General features: G+C 48.3%; 1 protein-coding gene and 1 long non-coding RNA gene across 2 annotated transcripts in view; both read right to left on the bottom strand.

Annotated features, from left to right (window-relative positions):
• smpd3 (sphingomyelin phosphodiesterase 3) overlaps positions 1–12,627 on the bottom strand; it is a 91,336-nt gene extending 78,709 nt beyond the window's left edge. Inside the window, exon 1 of the mRNA XM_078544083.1 lies at positions 11,287–12,627. Within this exon, the coding sequence (XP_078400209.1) occupies positions 11,287–12,627 (1,341 nt within the window). The remainder of the gene's footprint in view (positions 1–11,286) is intronic.
• A 7-nt stretch (positions 12,628–12,634) lies between these two features.
• LOC144681920 (uncharacterized) overlaps positions 12,635–20,508 on the bottom strand; it is a 258,533-nt gene continuing 250,659 nt past the window's right edge. The window contains exon 4 of the long non-coding RNA XR_013576877.1: positions 12,635–12,923. This is a non-coding gene — a long non-coding RNA (uncharacterized LOC144681920). The remainder of the gene's footprint in view (positions 12,924–20,508) is intronic.

The following is a 20,508-nucleotide window of genomic DNA, read 5'->3' as shown; positions in this document are numbered from 1 at the left end:
CTCATTTCTTAATTTTTAATTTGTCATTTTTAAATTTTTTATTTTTTATCCACTTATTTTTAATTTTTATTTATTTTCATCTTTATTCATGTTTTATCCCCACCTTTTATCCCACCACCGTCCCCTCCCCCACCCCACCCCCACAAGGGCCATCTGTCACTTGTTCATGTTGTTCTTTCCAGAGTGCTTACCCTTGTCCTGCCATTATCACATTCTGCTTTCTGATCTTAATGTTACCATCAACACCACCTTTAGCCAATGCCACCTTCATTAATACCCCTTTGTCCTTTTGTCCATGACATCTCTGGCAATCTCTCCTTTGCCTCCACCTATCACTGGCCTTCTATCCAGCTTCACCTGCTCCACCCCCCCTTAACAATAAAAATTTCATTACATTTTTACTTCTCTTTAGCTCTAAGAAGAGTCATCAGGACTCGAAACGTTAAGTCTGGTTTTTTTCTCTCCACAGATGCTGTTAGACCTGCTGAGTTTTTCCAGCATTTTCTGCTTTTGTTTCAGATTTCCAGCATCCACAGTATTTTGCTTTTATCTTGTGTTTAACCAACTTGATTGAGTTTTTTGAGTAACAGTGGATTGGTGAGGGCATTCATGTGGTGTATATGGACTTCTAAAAGGCATTTGATAAATTGTCAAATAATAGGCTTGTCAGTAAAGTCAAAGCCCATGGAATAAAAGGGGCAGTGGCAACATGGATATGAAATTGGCTAAAGGACAGAAAATAGAGTAGTGATGAGTGGTTGTTTTTCAGGCTGGAGAAAGGTATACAATGGAGTTCCCCGGGACCACTGCTTTTTGTGATGTATATTCATTGCTTGCATTGAATGTACAGGGCACAATTTCAAAATTTCACATAGACTGGTGAAATGGTTGGACACAAGGCAGACGAAATTTGATGCAGAGAAGGGCAAAATAATACGTTTTGGTAGGAAGAAAGACCCCCCGGGCAATATAAACAAAAGGGTACAATTCTAAAGAGGGTGCAGAAACAGAGAGAACAGGGTATATGTGCACAAATCATTGAAGGTGTCAAGGCAGGTTGTGAAAGTGGTTAAAGAAAGCATACAGGATCCTGGGCTTTATAAATAGAGGCATATAGTACAAAAGTAAGGAAGTGATGATGGCTGAAGAAGTATTAAATACTGATTTGGGCACAACTGAGTACTGTGTCCAATTCTGCGCACCATACTTTAGGAAGAATTGAAATCTTTAGAGAGAGTGAAGAAAAGATTTATTAGAATGGTTCCAGGGATGGATAGATTGAAGAGGCTGGGGTTGCTCTCCCGAGTGCAGAGATGTTGATTCAAAGTCATGGCCAGGATTTTCCCTTCATCAGGCGGGCGCGGTGAGAGGTCCTGGGAAATGGACCGCCGTCTGAGATCGGGCCCCAACCGCGATTTCATGCTGGAGGGCCAATTAAGGCCCGCCCAGCGTGAAACGCGGCTCTGCACTTGTTAGCAAGCGGCGGGCAGGGGCCTGTCGGCTGCCAGGTCCAATGGAGACCCCGTGGCCGGTTTAAAAGCGGCAGAGGCAACCCCTGAAAGGCTGCCACGGAGGATGTTCTGTGAGCCGGCACTATGGACCCGAGTGCAGCTTGGCACGCAGGCGGGAGGGCAGGTCGGGTGGGCACTCAGACCCCCACTTCTCTGATGAGTGCCTCGCCATCCTCCTGGAGGAGGTGACTGCCAGGAGGGACGCCCTTGTCCCCAGGGATGGGAGGAGGTGGCCACCGCACCTCACCAAGAGGGCGGAGGTGGTGAGGGAGGAGGTGACCGCACTGGTCAGCAGCCGTGATGTGGTGCGGCGCTCCTGGGTGCCGTGCCAGAAGCGCTTCAATGACCTGCTGCACTCAGGAAGGGTGAGCACCATGTTGGCATGGGTCAGTGTTAAGGTCTGGCTGTCCCCCCCATGGATCTAAGGGGTGCTACAGTCTGAATGCCAACTGTCAATTGCGCTGGAGCTGGCCAAGGGGGTGAGCCCTGGCTGCTCGGACTGAGTGCCTTGCGACTCAAGGGCCGCAACTCGGATATGCACTGCCAGGTGCTCCTCAGCTGGGGTTGGCCAGGCTGCAATGGCATTGCATGTAGAGAGTGGACTAATCAATGCTCCTCTATTGTTTCAGGAGAAGACAGCCCAAACAATATAGAAAGGTCACAGACTGGCGGAGACCCTGCTAGCCTCCTAATCCTCTCGAGGTACGAGCAAGGCACCCTAGAGCTCAAGATCCAGCATACCCCACGTGTAGCCAGGCATGGAGAGACAGGGTGCCAGACAAAGGTAAGAATGCAGTGCACAGAGGTGAGAATTTTGACTGGAGCAACTGTTCTAGTTTAGTCTTTTCATTGATGTGAGCCTTGAACCTGGAGTCCCCATTGACCACTGGAAGATTAGGGCGCCATGATGCAGAGCTCCATTGTCTCGCCAGGGTGCCTGGCATGCGCAGTGACAGTATGATGACTTTAACTAATGACATGTCCTTCTTCCTTTTAGGTTTGCCAGCAGGTGTTCGATCTCCATACCCTGAAAGGCCACCCCTGACACTGGAGGGCCACGAGGCATCATTTGCACCTGCATCACACCCGTTCACCAGCGCAAATACCAGCACCTCGGTGGGCATTAGAGCGGCGGCTAGTATCTCGGTGCATGTTGGTGAGGGCACTTCACACTTGCTTGAAGTGCAGGCGGAGGCAGAGAGTGCCCAGACCGCCGACAGTCGAAGGACTGCTGGGGCCCAGGACAATGATCAGTCCAAGACTGAGGATGAGCCTCCTGAGTCGTCCAGATGTTGGATGTCCAGTGAGATGTGCAGGAGGGTCTGGCGGAGATCCATGAGGGTATGCCATGGTCTCCGTGATGGAGGAGTACATGCAGAGTGTGAGCACTGTGTTGACCGTCATGGCTGAGTGCACTGCCTCCTCCATGGAGAGAGTGGCGACTCTCATGGACAGGCAGCTCCAGGGACTGAGGGGTTCCTGGGGTTGTGTTTGGACCTGCAAGCCCTCACACAGATACTGGCCTCAGGTGGTCAGTGTGGGAGATGGATGATGCACCCAGTATCCCAGCTAGGTGCCCGTCCATCAGTGGTGTGCAGGGGGGTCCAGAGCGACCTCAAATTGGCACTCGAACTGTCTGTCGTCTCTATGGGCTCCTCTCAGGGCACTCTGGATGATGGCAGCAGCTCCTTCACCCCTTCACCAGTGATCGTGGCATCTGATGAGGCTGCAGTGACTGGGGAGATGCCAGCTGTGGCACTGGCCACTCCCTCACAGGCGGGGCCAGCACAGGCTCCACTGGCCAGAGGACGACCGCCAAGGTCATCCAGGCCAACAAGACAGCAGGGTGAGCAGGCTGTATGCAATGCTGGTGCCAGCGAAAGGGGAGCACCTGGACCTAGCACTCGCAAATGTAAGTTAAAGGCATCATGAGCACAAGAGGGACAGGTCATGGGTGATTTTATGTTCATTTTTGTTTACTTTATGTATACTGGTCTGATGTTGAATACCAGAAATGTTTCTGTTAAGATTATCGAACTGTCAGAATGACAAAAATTGCGTTTTTGTTGTCATGGACTGAGTATGCTTCACCTTTTTATTTCATTGATGCGGGGAATGACAGTGTGTAATGCTGGACGTAGGTGGCTCTGAACTTTATTGCACATGAGTTGCGTGTTCTTTGTGTTAAGATTAAAGGGTCCTTTCAGGCTTCTGGGATGGAGGTGGCAGCCCTGGCATGCGTTTGAAACTGATCTTTGGTAGCCTAGCTGAAGAAGCATTGGATCAAGGCATCCCTGGTGTCCGTGCCTCCCTGCAGGTTACCGAGATCTGGCTCCACGCCTTCAGCATGCTCATCTTTGGACTCACTACTGGACCCATCATCTGTGGCCTATGGAGCTGCGTCAAGATCCTCTTCCTCCAGTGGGTCCCACCCTTGCCAGTGCCAGATTGTGGAGAGCACAGTATGCAACCACAATCAGTGACACCTGCTCTGGGGGGTATTGTAGTGCTCCTCCTGAACAGTCCAGGTATTGGGAGCGCATTTTGAGAAGGCCTACGGTCCTCTCTACCATCACTCTTGTGGAGGCATGACTCGTATTGTAACACTGCTCTGCCTCTGTTCTTGGGTGGTGGAGAGGCGTCATGAGCACCTCTTCAACGGATAGCCCTTGTCACCGAACAGCCATCCATCCAGTTGGGCTGGATCACTAAAGAGCCTCAGCAGCTGGGAGTGTCTCAGAATGTAAGTGTCATTGAAGCTGCCAGGGTACCTTGCACAGATTTGCAGAATCTACATCCTGTGGTCAAACACTATCTGCACATTCATGATGTGGAATCCCTTCCTGTTGATGAAGGCACCCGGCTGACCCGCTAGCACCTTGATGGCCACACGTGTGCAGTCGATTGTGCAGTGCAGTGTGCAGTGTGCTGGTCATGGGGGAACCCAGCAATCACTGCAAAGCCTCTGGCTCGCTCAGCCTAGCTGCCCTCCTCCATACAATAAAGAATAAAGATCAGATTCCACCTGAACAGAGCTTCTGTCACCAGCTTGACGCAACTGTGGGCAGCTGATTGGGAGACTCCACATAGATCCTCCACTGAGTCCTGGAAAGAGCTGGCGGCATAGAAATTGAGGTTCACTGTGACCTTCAGAGCCACTGGCATGGGATATCCACCCACACAGTTGGAGCTGATCTCAGGCTCAATCATCTGGCAAATGGAGGTCACGCACTTCCTTGAGAGGCGGAGCTTCCTTTGTCATTGCACCACGACATATTGAGGTAGCTGCATTGCTGCCTGTAAACCCTGGCAGCAGGATAGTGGCGTCTTCTGTGGCCCCTTCTGCCTTGGACTTCCTGCTGGCCGTGCACCCCTTGTGCCTGCACCTCTCCTCCCACAGGTCCCTCCGCTGGAAGCTGCAGAGGGACATGTGGCCTCCTCTGCCTTCTGCCCCTCCCTTTCTCCTCAAAGGAGGTGCCTCCAGCGGAAATCACAATCCGCATTAACAGGGTAAGGGATGGCTGTCTGATACCTGGAAGGGTCCGCATGGTCTGAATCCAGGGGGCCTGGCAACACCAATGAGTCCTGAAATGAAGCCTGGGAATGCTAAGAATGAAGCCCCGAACAGAGATGAAGCTGCCAAGTACCAATAAGCAATGAGCTGCAAACTCTCTCCAAAACTCCTCAGTACTCAGATAAAAGCAAAATACTGCGGATGCTGGAAACCTGAAACAAAAACAGAAAATGCTGGAAAAACTCAGCAGGTCTGACAGTATCTGTGGAGAGAGAAAAACAAAGTTAACGTTTCGAGTCCATATGACCCTTCTTCAGAGCTGAAGAGAAGGGGAAATGTGATGAAATTTATTACTTTTTAAGGGGGGGGTGAGGCAGGTGGAGCTGGATAGAAGGCCAGCGATAGGTGGGGCCAAAGAAGGGATTGACAAAGATGTCATGGACAAAAGGACAAAGGGGTGTTAATGACAGTGATACTGGCTAAAGGTGTTGCTCATGGTGGCATTAAGATCAGAAAGCAAAATGTGATTATAGCAGAACAAGGGTAGCATTGTGTGAAAGAATAACATGGAACAAGTGACAGATGGCTCTGTGGGGGATGGGGTAGGGGGAGGAGGCGGTGGTGGGGAAAAAAAGGATAGAAAATGGGATAAAAAAGGGGATAAAACCACAGATAAATGAATAAAAATAAAAATAAAATTAAATGGATAAAAAAATAATAATGAATATAGAAGATAGGGGCTTAAAAAGGGGGGTGAGGATGGAGGAGAGAATTCATGGTCTAAAGTTGTTGAACTCAATGTTAAGTCCAGAAGGCTGTAAGGTACCTAATCGGAAGATGAGGTGCTGTTCCTCCAGTTCGCGTTAGGCTTCACTGGAACATTGCAATAGGCCAAGGATGGACAAGTGAGCATGAGAGTAGGATGGGGTGTTGAAGTGGCAAGCGACCGAAAGGCCTGGGTCATGCTTGCAGACAGACCGGAGGTGTTGCACAAAGCGGTCTTCCAGTCTGCGTTTGGTCTCCCTGATGTAGAGGAGACCACATTGGGAGCTGCGGATGCAGTCGACCAAATTGAAGGAGGTGCAAGTGAAGTGCCGCTTCACCTGAAAGAAGTGTTTGGGCCCTTGGATGGTAAGGAGGGAGGAGGTAAAGGGGCAGGTGTTGCACCTTCTGCAATTGCATGGGAAGGTGCCTTGGGAAGAAGATGAGGTGTTGGGGGTGATGGAGGAGTGGACCAGGGTGTCCCGGAGGGAACAGTCCCTATGGAATGCTGACAGGGGGTGGTGAGGGGAAGATATGTTTGGTGGTGGCATCATGCTGGAGTTGCAAGAAATGGCGGAGGATGGTCCTTTGAATGCGGAGGCCGGTGGGGTGAAAAGTGAGCACAAGGGGACCCCATCATGGACCTGGGAGGGAGGGGAAGGTGTGAGGGCAGAGGCACGGGAGATGGGTTGGACATGGCTGATGGCCCTGTCAACCACAGTGGGGGGAACCCTCGGTTAAGGAAGAAGGAAGACATGCTAGAAGCGCCGTTTTGGAAAGTGGCATCATCAGAACAGATGCGACGGAGGCGAAAGAACTGAGAGAATGGGATGGAGTCCTTACAGGAAGCAGGGTGTGAGGAGCTGTAGTCGAGGTAGCTGTGGGAGTTGGTGGGCTTGTAATAATATTGATGGACAGTCTATCACCAGAAATGGAGACAGAGAGGTGAAAGAAGGGAAGGGAAGTGTCGGAGATGGACCATGTGAAGGTGATAGAGGGGTGGAAATTGGAAGCAAAATTGATAAGTTTTTCCAGGTTCAGATGAGGGCATGAAGCGGCACCAAAACAGTCATCAATGTACCGAGAAAAGAGTTGTGGGAGGGGACCTGAGTAGGACTGGAACATGGAATGTTCCACATACCCCAGAAAGAGACAGGCATAACTGGGCACCCATAGTCACATCTTTTATTTGGAGGAAGTGAGACAAATTTAGGGAGAAATTGTTCAGTGATAGAACAAGTTCAGCATGGCGGAGGACAGTGGTGGTGGAAGGTGATTGTTCAGGCCTCTGTTCAAGGAAGGTCTCCTCAATACTCACACTGGCAATGCTGCTGACCTTTTCCATCCCGCCCTTGGATGAGGTTTATGAAAATGTTGGCTGCCCACCTGCCCGTTTTTCCCGTGCAATGAGCAGAAAATTGCACGAGCAAGGAAAAATCACAGTCAATTGGGCTGTTAAGGCCCTTAAGTGGCCACTTAATTGATGGCGGATGCTGCTGCAGCATCCACGTGCACCTGCCGACCGAAATATCGTGCGAGTGCGTGATGACTTCGGGACACCCACCTGACATCATCGCGCACTATTTTACTCCCAATCAGGTCGGGCACGTGCCTGCCTGTGGGACAAAAAGTTTTGCCCCATGAGTCTAGACAGGGTATACTTTTCCTATTGGCAGAAGGGTTAAAAACCAGGGGAAACAGATTTAAGGTGATTGGCAAAAGAACAAAGAACAAAGAAAAGTACAGCACAGGAACAGGCCCTTCGGCCCTCCAAGCCTGCGCCGATCATATTGCCGTTCAGTTAAAACATTTTGCACTTCTGGGGTCCATATCCCTCTATTCCCATCCTATTCATGTATTTGTCAAGCTGCCTCTTAAACACCACTATCGTATCTGCTTCCACCACCTCCTCTGGCAGCGAATTCCAGACACTCACTACCCTCTGCGTAAAAAACTTGCCCCGCACATCTCCTCTATAGTTTTCTTCTCTCACCTTAAATCTATGTCCCCTAGTAATTGACTCTTCCACCCTGGGAAAAAGCTTCTGACTCTCTACTTTGTCCATGCCACTCATAATTTTGTAAACTTCTATCAAGTCGCCCCTCAATCTCCGTTGCTCTAGTGAGAACAATCTGAGTTTCTCCAACCTCTCCTCATAGCTAATAACCTCCAGACCAGGCAGCATCCTGGTAAACCTCCTCTGCATCCTCTCCAACGCCTCCATATCCTTTTGGTAATGTGGCGACCAGAATTGCATGCAACATTCCAAGTGTGACCTAACCAAGGTTCTATACAGCTGCAGCATGACTTCCCAGCTTTTATACTCAATACCCCTGCCAATGAAGGCATGCCTTCCTGACTACCTTATCCACCTGCGTTGCCACTTTCAGTGACCTGTGGACCTGTACACCCAGATCCCTCTGCCCATCGATGCACTTAAGGGTTCTGCCATTTACTGTATAATTCCTGCCTGTATTAGACCTTCCAAAATGCATTACCTCGCATTTGTCCAGATTAAACTCCATCTGCCATTTCTCCACCCAAGTCTCCAACCGATCTAAATCCCGTTGTATCCTTTGACAATCCTCTTCACTATCTGCAACTCCTCCAACCTTTGTGTCGTCTGCAAACTTACTAATTAGCCCAGTTACATTTTCCTCCAAATCATTTATGTATACTACAAAGAGCAAAGGTCCCAGCACTGATCCCTGCAGAACACCACTAGTCACAGCTCTCCATTCAGAAAAGCACCCTTCCACTGCTACCCTCTGTCTTCTATGACCAAGCCAATTCTGTATCCATTTTGCCAGCTCACCTCTGATCCCATGCGACTTTACCTTCTGTACCAGTCTGCCGTGAGGGACCTTGTCAAAGGCCTTACTGAAATCCATGTATATAACATCCACTGCCCTTCCATCGTCGATCATCTTTGTCACTTCCTCGAAAAACTCGATCAAGTTAGTGAGACACGACCTCCCCTTCACAAAACCATGCTGCCTCTCACTAATACATCCATTTGCTTCCAAATGGTAGTAAATCCTGTCACGAAGAATCTTCTCCAATAATTTCCCTACCACTGATGTAAGGCTCACTGGCCTATAATTTCCTGGATTATCCCTGTTACCCTTCTTAAACAATGGAAGAACATTGGCCATTCTCCAGTCCACTGGGACCTCACCCGTAGCCAGTGAGGATACAAAGATTTCTGTCAAGGCCCCAGCAATCTCCTCCCTTGCCTCCCTCAGTACTCTGGGGTAGATCCCATCTGGCCCTGGGGACTTATCCACCCTAATATTCTTCAAGACGCCTAACACCTCCTCTTTTTTGATCCAGTCTATCTACACACTCTTCCCTAGACAAATCGACTGCTAAGTCCTTCTTGTTGGTGAATACTGATGAGAAGTATTCATTTAGTATCTCTCCCATTTCTTCTGGATTCCCACCTCTGTTCCTGAGTGGGCCTACCCTTTCCCTGGCTACCCTCTTGCTTTTGACATATGTATAAAAGGCCTTGGGATTTTCCTTAATCCTGGTTGCTAGTGACTTTTCATGACCCCTTTTAGCCCTCCTGACTCCTTGCTTAAGTTTCTTCCTACTTTCTTTATATTCTCCACAGGCTTCATCTGTTCCCAGCCCTTACGAATGCTTCCCTTTTCTTTTTGACTAATCTCACAATATCCTTCGTTATCCAAGGTTCCTGAAACTTGCCATGTTTATCCTTCATTCTAGCAGGAACATGCCGGTCCTGAATTCTTATCAACTGACATTTGAAAGCCCCCCCACATGTCAGTTGTTGATTTGCCCCCAAACATCCGCCTCCAGTCTAGATTCCTCAGTTCCTGCCTAATATTGTTATAATTAGCCTTCCCCCAATTAAGCACCTTAACCCAAGGACTCCTGTTATCCTTATCCACCAGTACCTTGAAACTTACTGAATTATGGTCACTTTTCCTGAAATGCTCCCCTAATGAAACTTCGACCACCTGGCCGGGTTCATTCCCTAATACCGGGTCCAGTATTGCCCCTTCCCTACATATTATCTCAGGAAGCCCTCCTGGATGCACCTTACAAATTCTGCACCATCCAAACCCCTAGCACTAAGTGATTCCCAGTCAATATAGGGAAAGTTAAAATCACCCACCACAACAACCTTATTGCTTTTACATCTTTCCAAAATCTGCCTACATAACTGTTCCTCAATCTCCCACCGGCAATTGGGAGGCCTATAGTAAACCGCCAACATTGTGACTGCACCCTTCCTATTCCTGAGCTCTACCCATATTACCTCGCTGCATGAGCTCATTGAGGTGTCCTCCTGTCGTACAGCTGTGATATTCCCCTTAACCAGCAGTGCAACTCCCCCACCTCTTCTACATCCCTCTCTATCCTGCCTAAAACATCTAAATCCTGGAACGTTTATCTGCCAATCCTGTCCATCCTTCAACCAAGTCTCTGTAATAGCAATAACTCAACCAAGTCTCTGTAATAGCAAGAACCAAAGGTGACATGAGGAAAAACTTTTTATAATGATTGGTCATGATTTGGAATGCACTGCCTGAAAGGGTGATGGAAGCATATTCAGTTTTGGCTTTCAAAAGGGAATCGGGTAAATGCTTGAGGGGGAAAAATAAAACTGCATGGCTACGGGGAAAGGGTGGTGGAGTGGGACTTGCTGGACCGCTCTCAACAGGCCTTGACTGTCGCTGGGTCAAAATCCTGGAACTCCCTCCCTAACAGCACTGTGGGTGTACCTACACCATGTGGACTGCAGTGGTTCAAGAAGGCAGCTCACCACCACCTTCTCAAGAGCAATTAGGGATGGGCAATAAATGCTGGCCCAGCCAGCGATGCTCATATCTCATGAATGAATAAAAAGGCCAAATGGCTTCCTTCTATGCTGCAACCATTCTATGATTCTACATAACCAGTGAATGTGTTAATTTCTATGCTTTCATTATCTGATAAACATTGGGAATGGACATAAATGCTAGCTTTGTCTACATCCAAAATATTAAAATATATACATATATTAAAAAAATCACTTTATCTGTAATCTCCTCCAGTCCCACAACCCTCTGAGATATCTGTGCTCCTCTAATTCTGGCCTCTTCAGCATTCTTAATTTTAATCACTCCGCCATTGGTACCTGTGTCTTCAGCTGCCTAGGCCCCAAGCTCTGGAATTCTTTTCCTAACTCTAAAGCTCTGTCTACCTCTATAGCTCTCTATCCTTCTTTAAGACACAGCTTAAAATCTATCTCTTTGACCAAACTTTTGGAAATCTTCACTAAAATCTATTTAGGTGGCTTGGTGTCAAATTTAGTTTTATAATGCTCCTGTGGAGAGCCTGGGATGTTTTATAACGTTAAAGGAGCTATATAAATACAATTACTATGGTTGTCAGTTATTCCCCCATGTGTTGTCTTACTCAGCATTAGTTGTATTTTATGGTTGCTTTTGTCTCGAAGACAAATAAACATTTCAAACAATTGTGGCCTACCTTTACAAACAGGGCACCTTTGTCTGCCAGCGAATCGTCTCCTTTCCCATTAGGATAACACTTAAATTCAACATCTAAAATTGGGTAACGGCTTGCAAAAAATAGCCCACTGTTCAAAAACTTGAAGCTGCAGCAGCTGTGCCAAGCATACCTCCCTACATCATATAGTATGTATTGAAAGTAGGGGTTTAATTGCGCTTTCAACTTCTCTGCCGCTCGCTTGTCAAACACCTCCTGGAGGCAGAGAAAGTCCAGGTTGGCAGGGAAGAAAGCCGAAAGCTCATGGTCAAATGTGTCACCCAGGTGCCTCTTTTTCTTTAGTGAAGCCTTCTTCATGACTGAGGCCTTGTAGACAAATCTGTTATTGGGGGCACCACTGCTGTCCATTGCACCATCGGCAATCCTGAACTTGATCAGAGATTCTCTAGAAGCAGTGTTGCTATCTAAACTGACACCATCTCCTTCTCTCTGTTTATGGTTGGGGGTCTGGCATTTTTCGTCTTCAGTTTCGTTTTCCCCTAGCTGCTCTGCAGGCTCGGTTATGGTGACCTGCACACCAGAGGTGTCCACCTCCTTGCTGGAAAAGTGGGTTGTCTCATCACCACCGATGCGAACAATGCAGGAGTTGCTGTCCCCGTCATTTTGCTCCCCTCCAGGCTTGGAGTCCTTGCCCTCCTCGCTGCAGTTGCCAATGAAGTTATCTCCTTTGTAGTCCATGGACGAAGTTCGTCTGATGCCTGTACTGATTGCACGGTTGACATTCTCGCCACCTTGGGGGCAAGCTAGGCTGCTCCAACTCGCTGCGCTTATGGATGTGTTGGTCGGGGAGTCAATGTAAATCTTAATTTGAGGTCGGCTGGCCCCGTTTCGGATTCTTTTGCCCACCTCCCAGGATCTAATCTGGGTGTTGGAGAGGTTGGTGAAACGGGCCAAGGAATCGGGCAACAGGCAGACATTGGCCGTGGCAAAGCAGAAGCTTCTCCCACCAGCTGCTTTCCAATAGCCAGGCCCTGTTGCCATGCTGGCTTCGGATTTCTCCTCAAATTTTGAGTAAACATATGGTCTCCGGGCAGATTGGAGAGGGGCCCAGATCACAAAGCCTATCAATGCAAATGGCAGAGAAGCAATCAGCAATGCCAAGCAGATGGGAATGATGATGGTAAGACAGAGTGCCCGCAGGTAACAGGGATCATCTCCCCTTTGGTGCTTTTCATAGGTGGTAGGCAGAAAGGACACCAACAGCCGGTCGGTCAACCAATAGCAGGGAAATATAAATGCCCATGCCAGGGAGTGAAGAGTTTGTAGGAAGGAGTTTGGAAAAGCAGATGTGTACAAAACCATGGCAACAGAATGATGGTTGCAGTCTACAAACTCCTACATCATGCCAGAATCATCACTCTATTGGGAAAGTCGACAGCTATTTCAGATGACTCTAGATTTAATCATCTCGGAGACAATTTCATCATTTTCTTTTTAAGGAAAGCAAAGACATACAAGGGGCAGCGTTTAATAAGCTTAATGAGCTGCTTCTCAAAAATTGTAGGCTATACAGGTCTGGTCTGTGCAGATCCATTCAACACCCATTGGAAATGGTTCAGCTTAATACATCTTTCCACAGAACGGCAGCAGGAAATCACCTACAGGAAGAACAAAAGGAAAATTATTATCGATAGCATGAACTGGAATTTGCATTGTGCTGACAAGAGTTTACATTGTGGGCTCTGTAATTGTTACTATTTGTTAAAACATGCCAATTAACCATTGTCTCCATGCACAACAGGTGCATTGAGTGCTCACTTTCCCATTCTCCAGAGGTCTGGAGATAAGACAAACTGCATTTATCCAGTCCTCCAGTAGCGGGTTCTATGTAGGCAACATATTTTAGAACTTATAATGCTTTTGAAAAGAATATTAAATTATTAATACTGTTCCCTCTTTTGCATGCCATGACAGAATCGAACAATTTCAGATCATGGATAGCAGTGTCAGATGGGGAACAGGGGTAATCAACACCTTGTTTCCCCAAAAGCCAGTGGTGTTGCAGCAATTCTCCTGACTTTTGCTGCAGTTTTCTGCAGGTCAAACAGGTAAAATTACAATCATATTGAGCCTTTCACTGCCATATTTGAAATAAGAGCATCAGCCATCAACAATCATCTGTACCAGTGCTCACAAATGGAACTTATTCACCAACGCTAAATTTGGGTTCAATCAGGACAACTTGGCTACAGACCTCATTACAGCCTTGGCACAAACATGTTCAAAAAAGCTGAATTCCACGATGAGGTGAGAGTGACTGCACTTGACATCAAGGCAGTGTTTGACCAAGTGTGGCATCAAGGATCCCTCGCAAAATTGAAGTCAATGGAAATCAGGGGGAAACTCTCCACTGACTGGAGTAGTACTTCATACAGAAGAAGATGTTATGAGTATTGTAAGGCCAATCATCTCAACTCTAGACGAGTTCCTCAAAGCAGTGTCCTAGGCCTAACCATTTTCAGCCATTTCATCAATGATCTTTTTTTTATTCATTCATTGGATGTGGTTTCGCTGGCTGAGCCAGCATTTATTGCCCATCACTAATTGCCCTTGTGAAGGTGGTGGTGAGCTGCCTTCTTGAACCGCTACAGTCCATGTGGTGTAGGTACACCCACAGTGCTGTTAGGAAGGGAGTTCCAGGATTTTGACCCAGCGACAGTGAAGGAACGACGATATATTTCCAAGTCAAGATGGTGAGTGACTTGGAGGGGCACTTCCAAGAGATGGTGCTCCCATGTATCTGCTACCCTTGTCCTTCTAGGTACTGGTTGCGGGTTTGGAAGGTGCTGTCTAAGGAGCCTTGGCGAATTCCTGCAGTGCATCTTGTAGATGGTACACACTGCTACTACTGTGTGTTGGTGGTGGAGGGAGTGAATGTTTGTGGATGTGATGCCAATCAAGCGGGCTGCTTTGTCCTGGACGGTGTCAAGCTTCTTGAGTGCTGTGGGAGCTGCACTCATCCAGGCAAGAGGGGAGTATTCCATCACACTCCTGACTTGTGCCTTGTAGATGGTGGACAGACTTTGGGGGGGTCAGAAGGTGAGGATCGCAGGATTCCTAGCCACAGTACTTATACGGGCAGTCCAGTTCAGTTTCTGGTCAATGGTAAGTCCCAGGATGTTGACAGTGGGGGATTCAGTGATAGTGATGTCATTGAACGTCAAGGGGTGATGGTTAGATTCTTCATCATAAGGTCAGAAGTGGAGATGGTCGCTGATGATTGTACATTGTCCAATTCCACTTGTAAATCATCAAATACTGAAGCAGTCAATGTCCGCATGCAGCATGACTTGCACAACTTTCAGGCTTGGGTTGGTAAGTGACAAGCAACCAAGTGCGATGCAAGTGGCGAACAATAATTGTTTACAAAAGACAGAATCCAAGTATCTCCCCTTGACATTCAATGGCATTACCATCGCTGAATCCCCCAAAATCTACATTCTGAGGGTCACAAATGACCAGAAACTTAATTTGTCCAGCCACATAAATACTGTTGATACAAAAGCAGGTCAAAGGCTGGATATTCTGTGGTGAGTAGCTCAACTCCAGACTCCCCAAAGCTTGTCCATAATCTACAACATAAAAGTCAAAAATGTGTTGGAATACTTTCCATTCATCTGGATGAGTGTAATTTTAACAAAACTCAAGATACAGCACCCATAATAAAGCAACCCACTTGATTAGCACCACATCATCAGCATACAGTGGCTGCAGTGTGTACCACCTGCAGGTTGCACTGGAGCAACTTGCCAAGGCTCCTTTGACATCACCTTCCAAACCCCTGACCTCTACTGCTTAGAAAAGCGAGGGCAGCAGATACATGGGAACACCAGCACCTGCAATTTTCCCTCAAGTCACACACCACCTTGACTCGGAACTATATCGTTGTTCCTTCACTGTCGCTGGGTCAAGATCTTGGAACTCTCTCCATCACAGCACTGTGGGTGTACATTCATCAGATGGCTGGCAGTGGTTCAAGAAGACAGCTCATCAACATCTTCTTAGGGAAACTGGGGGTGTCCTTACAGCGTCATTCATATTCTATCAGTGACAGGAGAACTTCATCCACTAACAACCCTAAAGAACCATAAAATGGTTACAGCATAGAAGAATGCCATTCGCCCTGCCGTGCTGTGCCACTCTCTGAAAGGGATATTCAGCTAGCCTCACTCCCCACGTTTTCAATGCAGCCCTGCAAATGTTTTCTCTTCGGGCGTTTATCCATTTCCCTTCTGAAAGCGATGATTGAATCTGCCACCACCACACTTTCAGGCAGTGCATTTTAGATCCTAACCATTCACTGCATAAAACCTTTTTCTTCACGCCTGCTCTGGTTTTTTGTCAATCACCTTAAGTCAGTATCTTTTGTCTCTCAACCCTTCTGTGAATGGGAACAGTTTCTCCCTATCGACTGTGTCTAGACCCCTCATGATTTTGAACACCTCCATCAAATCTCCTTTAAACATTCTCTTCTTCAAGTTGAACAGCCCCAATTTCACTAATCTTATCCACGTAACTGAAGAATCACATCCCCGGAACCATTCTTATAAATCTGACAAACTGTAATCAGCACCAGTGCTATATATCATTAGTGTTCAGCACTGTAATACAGCGCTATTATATATAACAGTGCTCCTTGGCAAGTTGCTTCAGTGATTCTTGTAGATGGCACACACTGCTGCCACTGTACGCTGATGATGGATGGTGTACCAATCAAATGGGTTGCTTTGTCGAAGGTTGTTGAGCTTCTTGAGTGTTGTTGAAATTCCATTCATTGAGTAGAAAGTACCCACTATAATACATCGCTGCTATATTATACTACTGTACTGGAATGCACTACTGTGCCAGTATATTACTTACTAGTAGTGCGTCACATTATAATAAAGCATTACTATATCAATATCGTACTTCAATGCAATAGAGTATCACAAAATCATTAGTGTACCACATTACTATATCACTATATAAAACACTACATCATTAGCAATTGCTATTGCTACTATATTATTAGTGTATTAATGCCGTGTTTTGCATTGTTATTGCACTGCCCTGTTTTCCAACATTATTACGCAACATGCCTTCTTTTTATTATTACTAGGTGTGTTGCAAACTTCTATCAAAAACTCATCAGCTTCAATGTCCTATACTAAGGGCAGAATCATCCCAGATTTGCATTAAGTGCAGGTGTGGGCGGTAATACAACGTTTCACCTGCCGGCCGCAATGGCGTTTTTTCCACGCTGTATCGTCCCAAACATGCATTAATTATGCATTCCCGGGAAACACGTTGTTTCCATGGTGGGCGGGCTCTCATTTGCCCGCCACGCCTTCACCTCGCCGCTTCATCATGCTGGGTACCATATTTAAAGTGCAGCCACGCACACACTTCTCAGTGCTTCCAGCCCAAGACTCTTGCAAAGAAGACATAGCCCGAAAGGCAAAAAGACTGCAGCCCTCAGGTTCAATGATGCGTCCCTCGAGCATCTTTTGGGCACAGTGGAGGCCCACTGTGATGTCCTCTATCCCAGCGCTGGCTGCAGGTTGGGCAGCAACATCACCAGTCCCACTTGGTGGCAGCTGTGGTCAGCGCCAACGCACTGCAAAAGAGGCCAGCCACCCAATGCCGCAAGAGGATGAATGATCTCCTTCATTTCACCAGGGAAGTCACTCTTCTCATCACTCTCACCTCACATGCTCACAAGCCCATCACACATCCACAGAGCATTCACTCACTGCCAGCTCAAGGGACATCACCATTCGCTCTCTCACACACATCTTCATTGTCCTCATCCCACCCAAGGGACCACTCAGCATCCACATATGCCAGGTATACTTATCATGTGGCCTGTCAGGCATCCTGCTTACGCTCTCTCCATCTCAATTCGTGCATGACAAGCTGGTGCACAAGAGGGAGATGTCGCAGGCTGGTGGAGAGATGCCTGAAATCAAGGTCCTCATGGACTTTGAAAACAGCCATTCAGCTGGCCAGCAAGGATCTGGACTGCTCCTGTGTTGACAGTGAGGTCAGCAGTGCTCTACCAACTGAGGATCCAGCAGTGCAACATCCATCAGACAACCATGCTGTGAGTGATGTGTCCTGTTTCACAGGCCACTGCCATGCACTAATTATCTCTCCTTGCTTTTGCAGGCACATCTGTCAAACAGCTGATGGAGCCCAGGACACACAGCCTCCAATCAAGCCCTGAAGAAACCTCTAAAGTGGAATCTGAAGGCACCCTCTTTGAAGTCCCGTCACAGCGCTCACCCACACCCCCCACCAGCACAGATACACACAACTCAGTGGGACCTAGCTTTACAGTAGCCTCAGGATCACCATCTGGTGAGAACATTGCACTTTCTGATCCACAGCAAGGACTTCCCAGGTGTCCAGCACTCGGAGGACTGCCGGAAGCCAGACATTTGCTGAGTCAAATGATGAGCCTCTGGAGTTGGTCATGTCACAGTTGCTGGAGCTGCAAAGGCAAATTCGGGAATATCAGGAAGGGATGTCTGCTGCATTCCTCAGATTGCAAGGCACAATGGAGGAGTCCATCCACTTTCAGGCTGAGGTGATAGCGCCGGCATGCCAACGCACCGAGGTCAACATTGGAACGGCGGCCACCATGGAGACCTTGGTCCAGGACATCGCTCCTCACTGCTGTGCAGGCTGAACTCCATCGCTGATGCCATAGTTGGCTTCCAACAGTGTGTAATGAGAGGGGTGTGGGGCAGCCCAACCTCACTCCAGCTTCCCCTTCTCCTCAAGGAGTCAGCCAGAGGTCCTTGGGCACCCATAGGGAGGATGATCAGTAGGTGTAACCCCTGGGGCCATCTATCCAGGTGCCTCCGGAAGTGTCTGGCCCATCCGAATCCCCGTTTCTTGTCACCTCAGCAGCTCCAGCTCCACAGGCCGAGGAGAGTGCCTGTCACACAGCAGGACCCCGAAATCCAGCTGTGGCCCTCCAGGTCTCAGCGCTCCAGGGGACGCCTGCCAAGGACATCAAAGTCAGTCGGCTGCCTCCACCTCCGCTACAGATGTCCGGTGAGCACCGAGATGTAGCAGCAGGGTTAGGGAGGTTAAGAAGATGTCGTTGCACAGCCTGGGCATGGGTGTTAATCACTTGTACATAATGTCCACTATTGTCAATAAACTCCCAAGAATGTCTCCCTGCCTACGGCTCCTTGTTCTGAAGAGCAGTGTTCGAATCACTCAGATGTGAAACCTTTCTGCACAAGATAAAGACAGGTGTCCACGTCCAGGGCCTCTTCCTTGTGCTTTGTGCAGCCTTCAGATCAAAGTAATGATCTGGCCTCACACTTCCTGGACATATTAGTGATGCCTGCACCTCGACAGTGCTTGTCATTGCTGTCAGAATGTTGTGGGCAGGCATCACAAAGTTGCACCATTCTCTCTGTGTGCTCTCAGCACCTTTAAGGTGGGGCTGGCCCCCATTTCTTCAGCATCAGTGACCAGTAACACAGGCTCCTTAAGGGGTCAGGGGCTGAAGGCAGACAAAGGATCAGATGCTTTTAAAGTTTCATGACTGCAACTCCATGATGTGACCCTGATCACAGAGCACAAGTGAACTGCCCTTGGCCAGACAGGAGTCAGACATTCTCTGAGGCTATATGAAGATCTATGGAGTGTTCTCACTGCATGTCATCATCGTCCTCCTGCAATCGGGCGACTATTAGGGCCTCCACTGCATCTCCATGATAGGAGCATTATCACAGAGGATATATGCGCTGCCATAAGCCAGATTGGTGTCAAACATTCATAGGTGTAATGTGAGGATCTTATGGTGTCTCCTCACTGCATGTCGTCATCATCCTCCACAAATCCAGCAGCTATGAGAGCCTCCCTAGTATGCCTGCCTCATCTGGCCAGTGCGAGTGCCTCTTTGCCGTCATCGTTGCCTTTGAAGGTCTCCTCACCCTCATCACTGTCGACATCCTCTTCATTGGAGGAGACCTCCAGCTCCTGCATCTCATCCTCAGCCAGCTCCTCTCCCCATTGCAGCGCCAAGTTGCAAAGGGCACAGCAGGTAACGACGATGTGTGATACCCTCTGTGGACTATATTGCAGGGCTCCATCAGGCCAGTCCAGGCACCGAAACCTCATTTTCAGCATCCCAGTGGTTTACTCCACCAAGTTGCAAGTTGCAGCATGAGCCTTGTTATATCTTTGCTCTGCTGCAGTCTGAGGATGCCGCATGGGTGTCATCAGCCACGCCCTTTGCGGGCCTCCCTTGTCTCCGAGCAGCCATCGCTGCAGCCTCTCTGGACCCTGGAAGACGTCAAGGTTCTGTGACCGACTGAGAATGTAGAAGTCAATCACAGTTCCTGGAAACCGTGCGCAGACCTGCAGGATGTGTTTGTGGTGGTCACACACCAGCTGCACATTCAGCAAATGGAATCCCTTGCGGTGAGTGCAGTCGATGGCACCCTGCACCTGTGGGAAGCCCATGATCTGGGAAAATCCAATTGCTCTTGCATCGTGGCTCTCCTTGTCCAGGATGAAATGCACAAAGTTGTGTGCCCTTGCGAAGATGGCATCCATGTCCTCATGGATGCACTTGTGGGTGGAGACTTGTGAAATCACATTCAGGTCACCTGTGGACCCCTGAAAGGAGTCACTGGCATAGAAATTGAGTGCCACTGTCACTTTCACATGCTCTCCATGTCCACGTGGCGTCAAATCCTACAGTAGATGGCAGATATGACTGATCAGTTCCCTTGACATGCGCAGTCTTTGGTGACACTGGTTCTCGGTCTTCTGCAGAATTGAAAGGCGACGTCTATAGACCCTGTGTTTAGCTACGTGCCGACCAGTGACAGCTCACTGCTGTTCTTTGGCGGCGTATGCTGGAGCCCCAGCCTTCCTTATTCCAGAGGGTGCTGCTCCTCCCTCTGCACAGCCAGGCATCTCCATTGCTCTCTTCTCTGTCGTCTTCACTCTCTGTAAGCCACGAGGCATACAGCTAGTTCATCAGGCTCCATGATCCTGGTATACTCCTCCTGCAGGATGAAAGAGAGAGATGTGTGGGTTAGCATGGGCGTACTAAGAACCTCTCTTGGTTAAGTCTGAAGGCCACTTAACGCATTGCAGAGAGTGCTGGCCACCCTCTGGAAGGCCAGAGATTAGTGCACTGCACGGCTGCCCGAAACCACATCTTCATCTGCC

Source organism: Cetorhinus maximus, chromosome 6 (genome assembly GCF_964194155.1).
Source record: "Cetorhinus maximus chromosome 6, sCetMax3.hap1.1, whole genome shotgun sequence".
NCBI classification, from domain to species: Eukaryota; Metazoa; Chordata; class Chondrichthyes; order Lamniformes; family Cetorhinidae; genus Cetorhinus; species Cetorhinus maximus.
The sequence above is the reverse complement of the archived record's forward strand: the minus strand, read 5'-3'. Positions and strand labels throughout refer to the sequence as shown.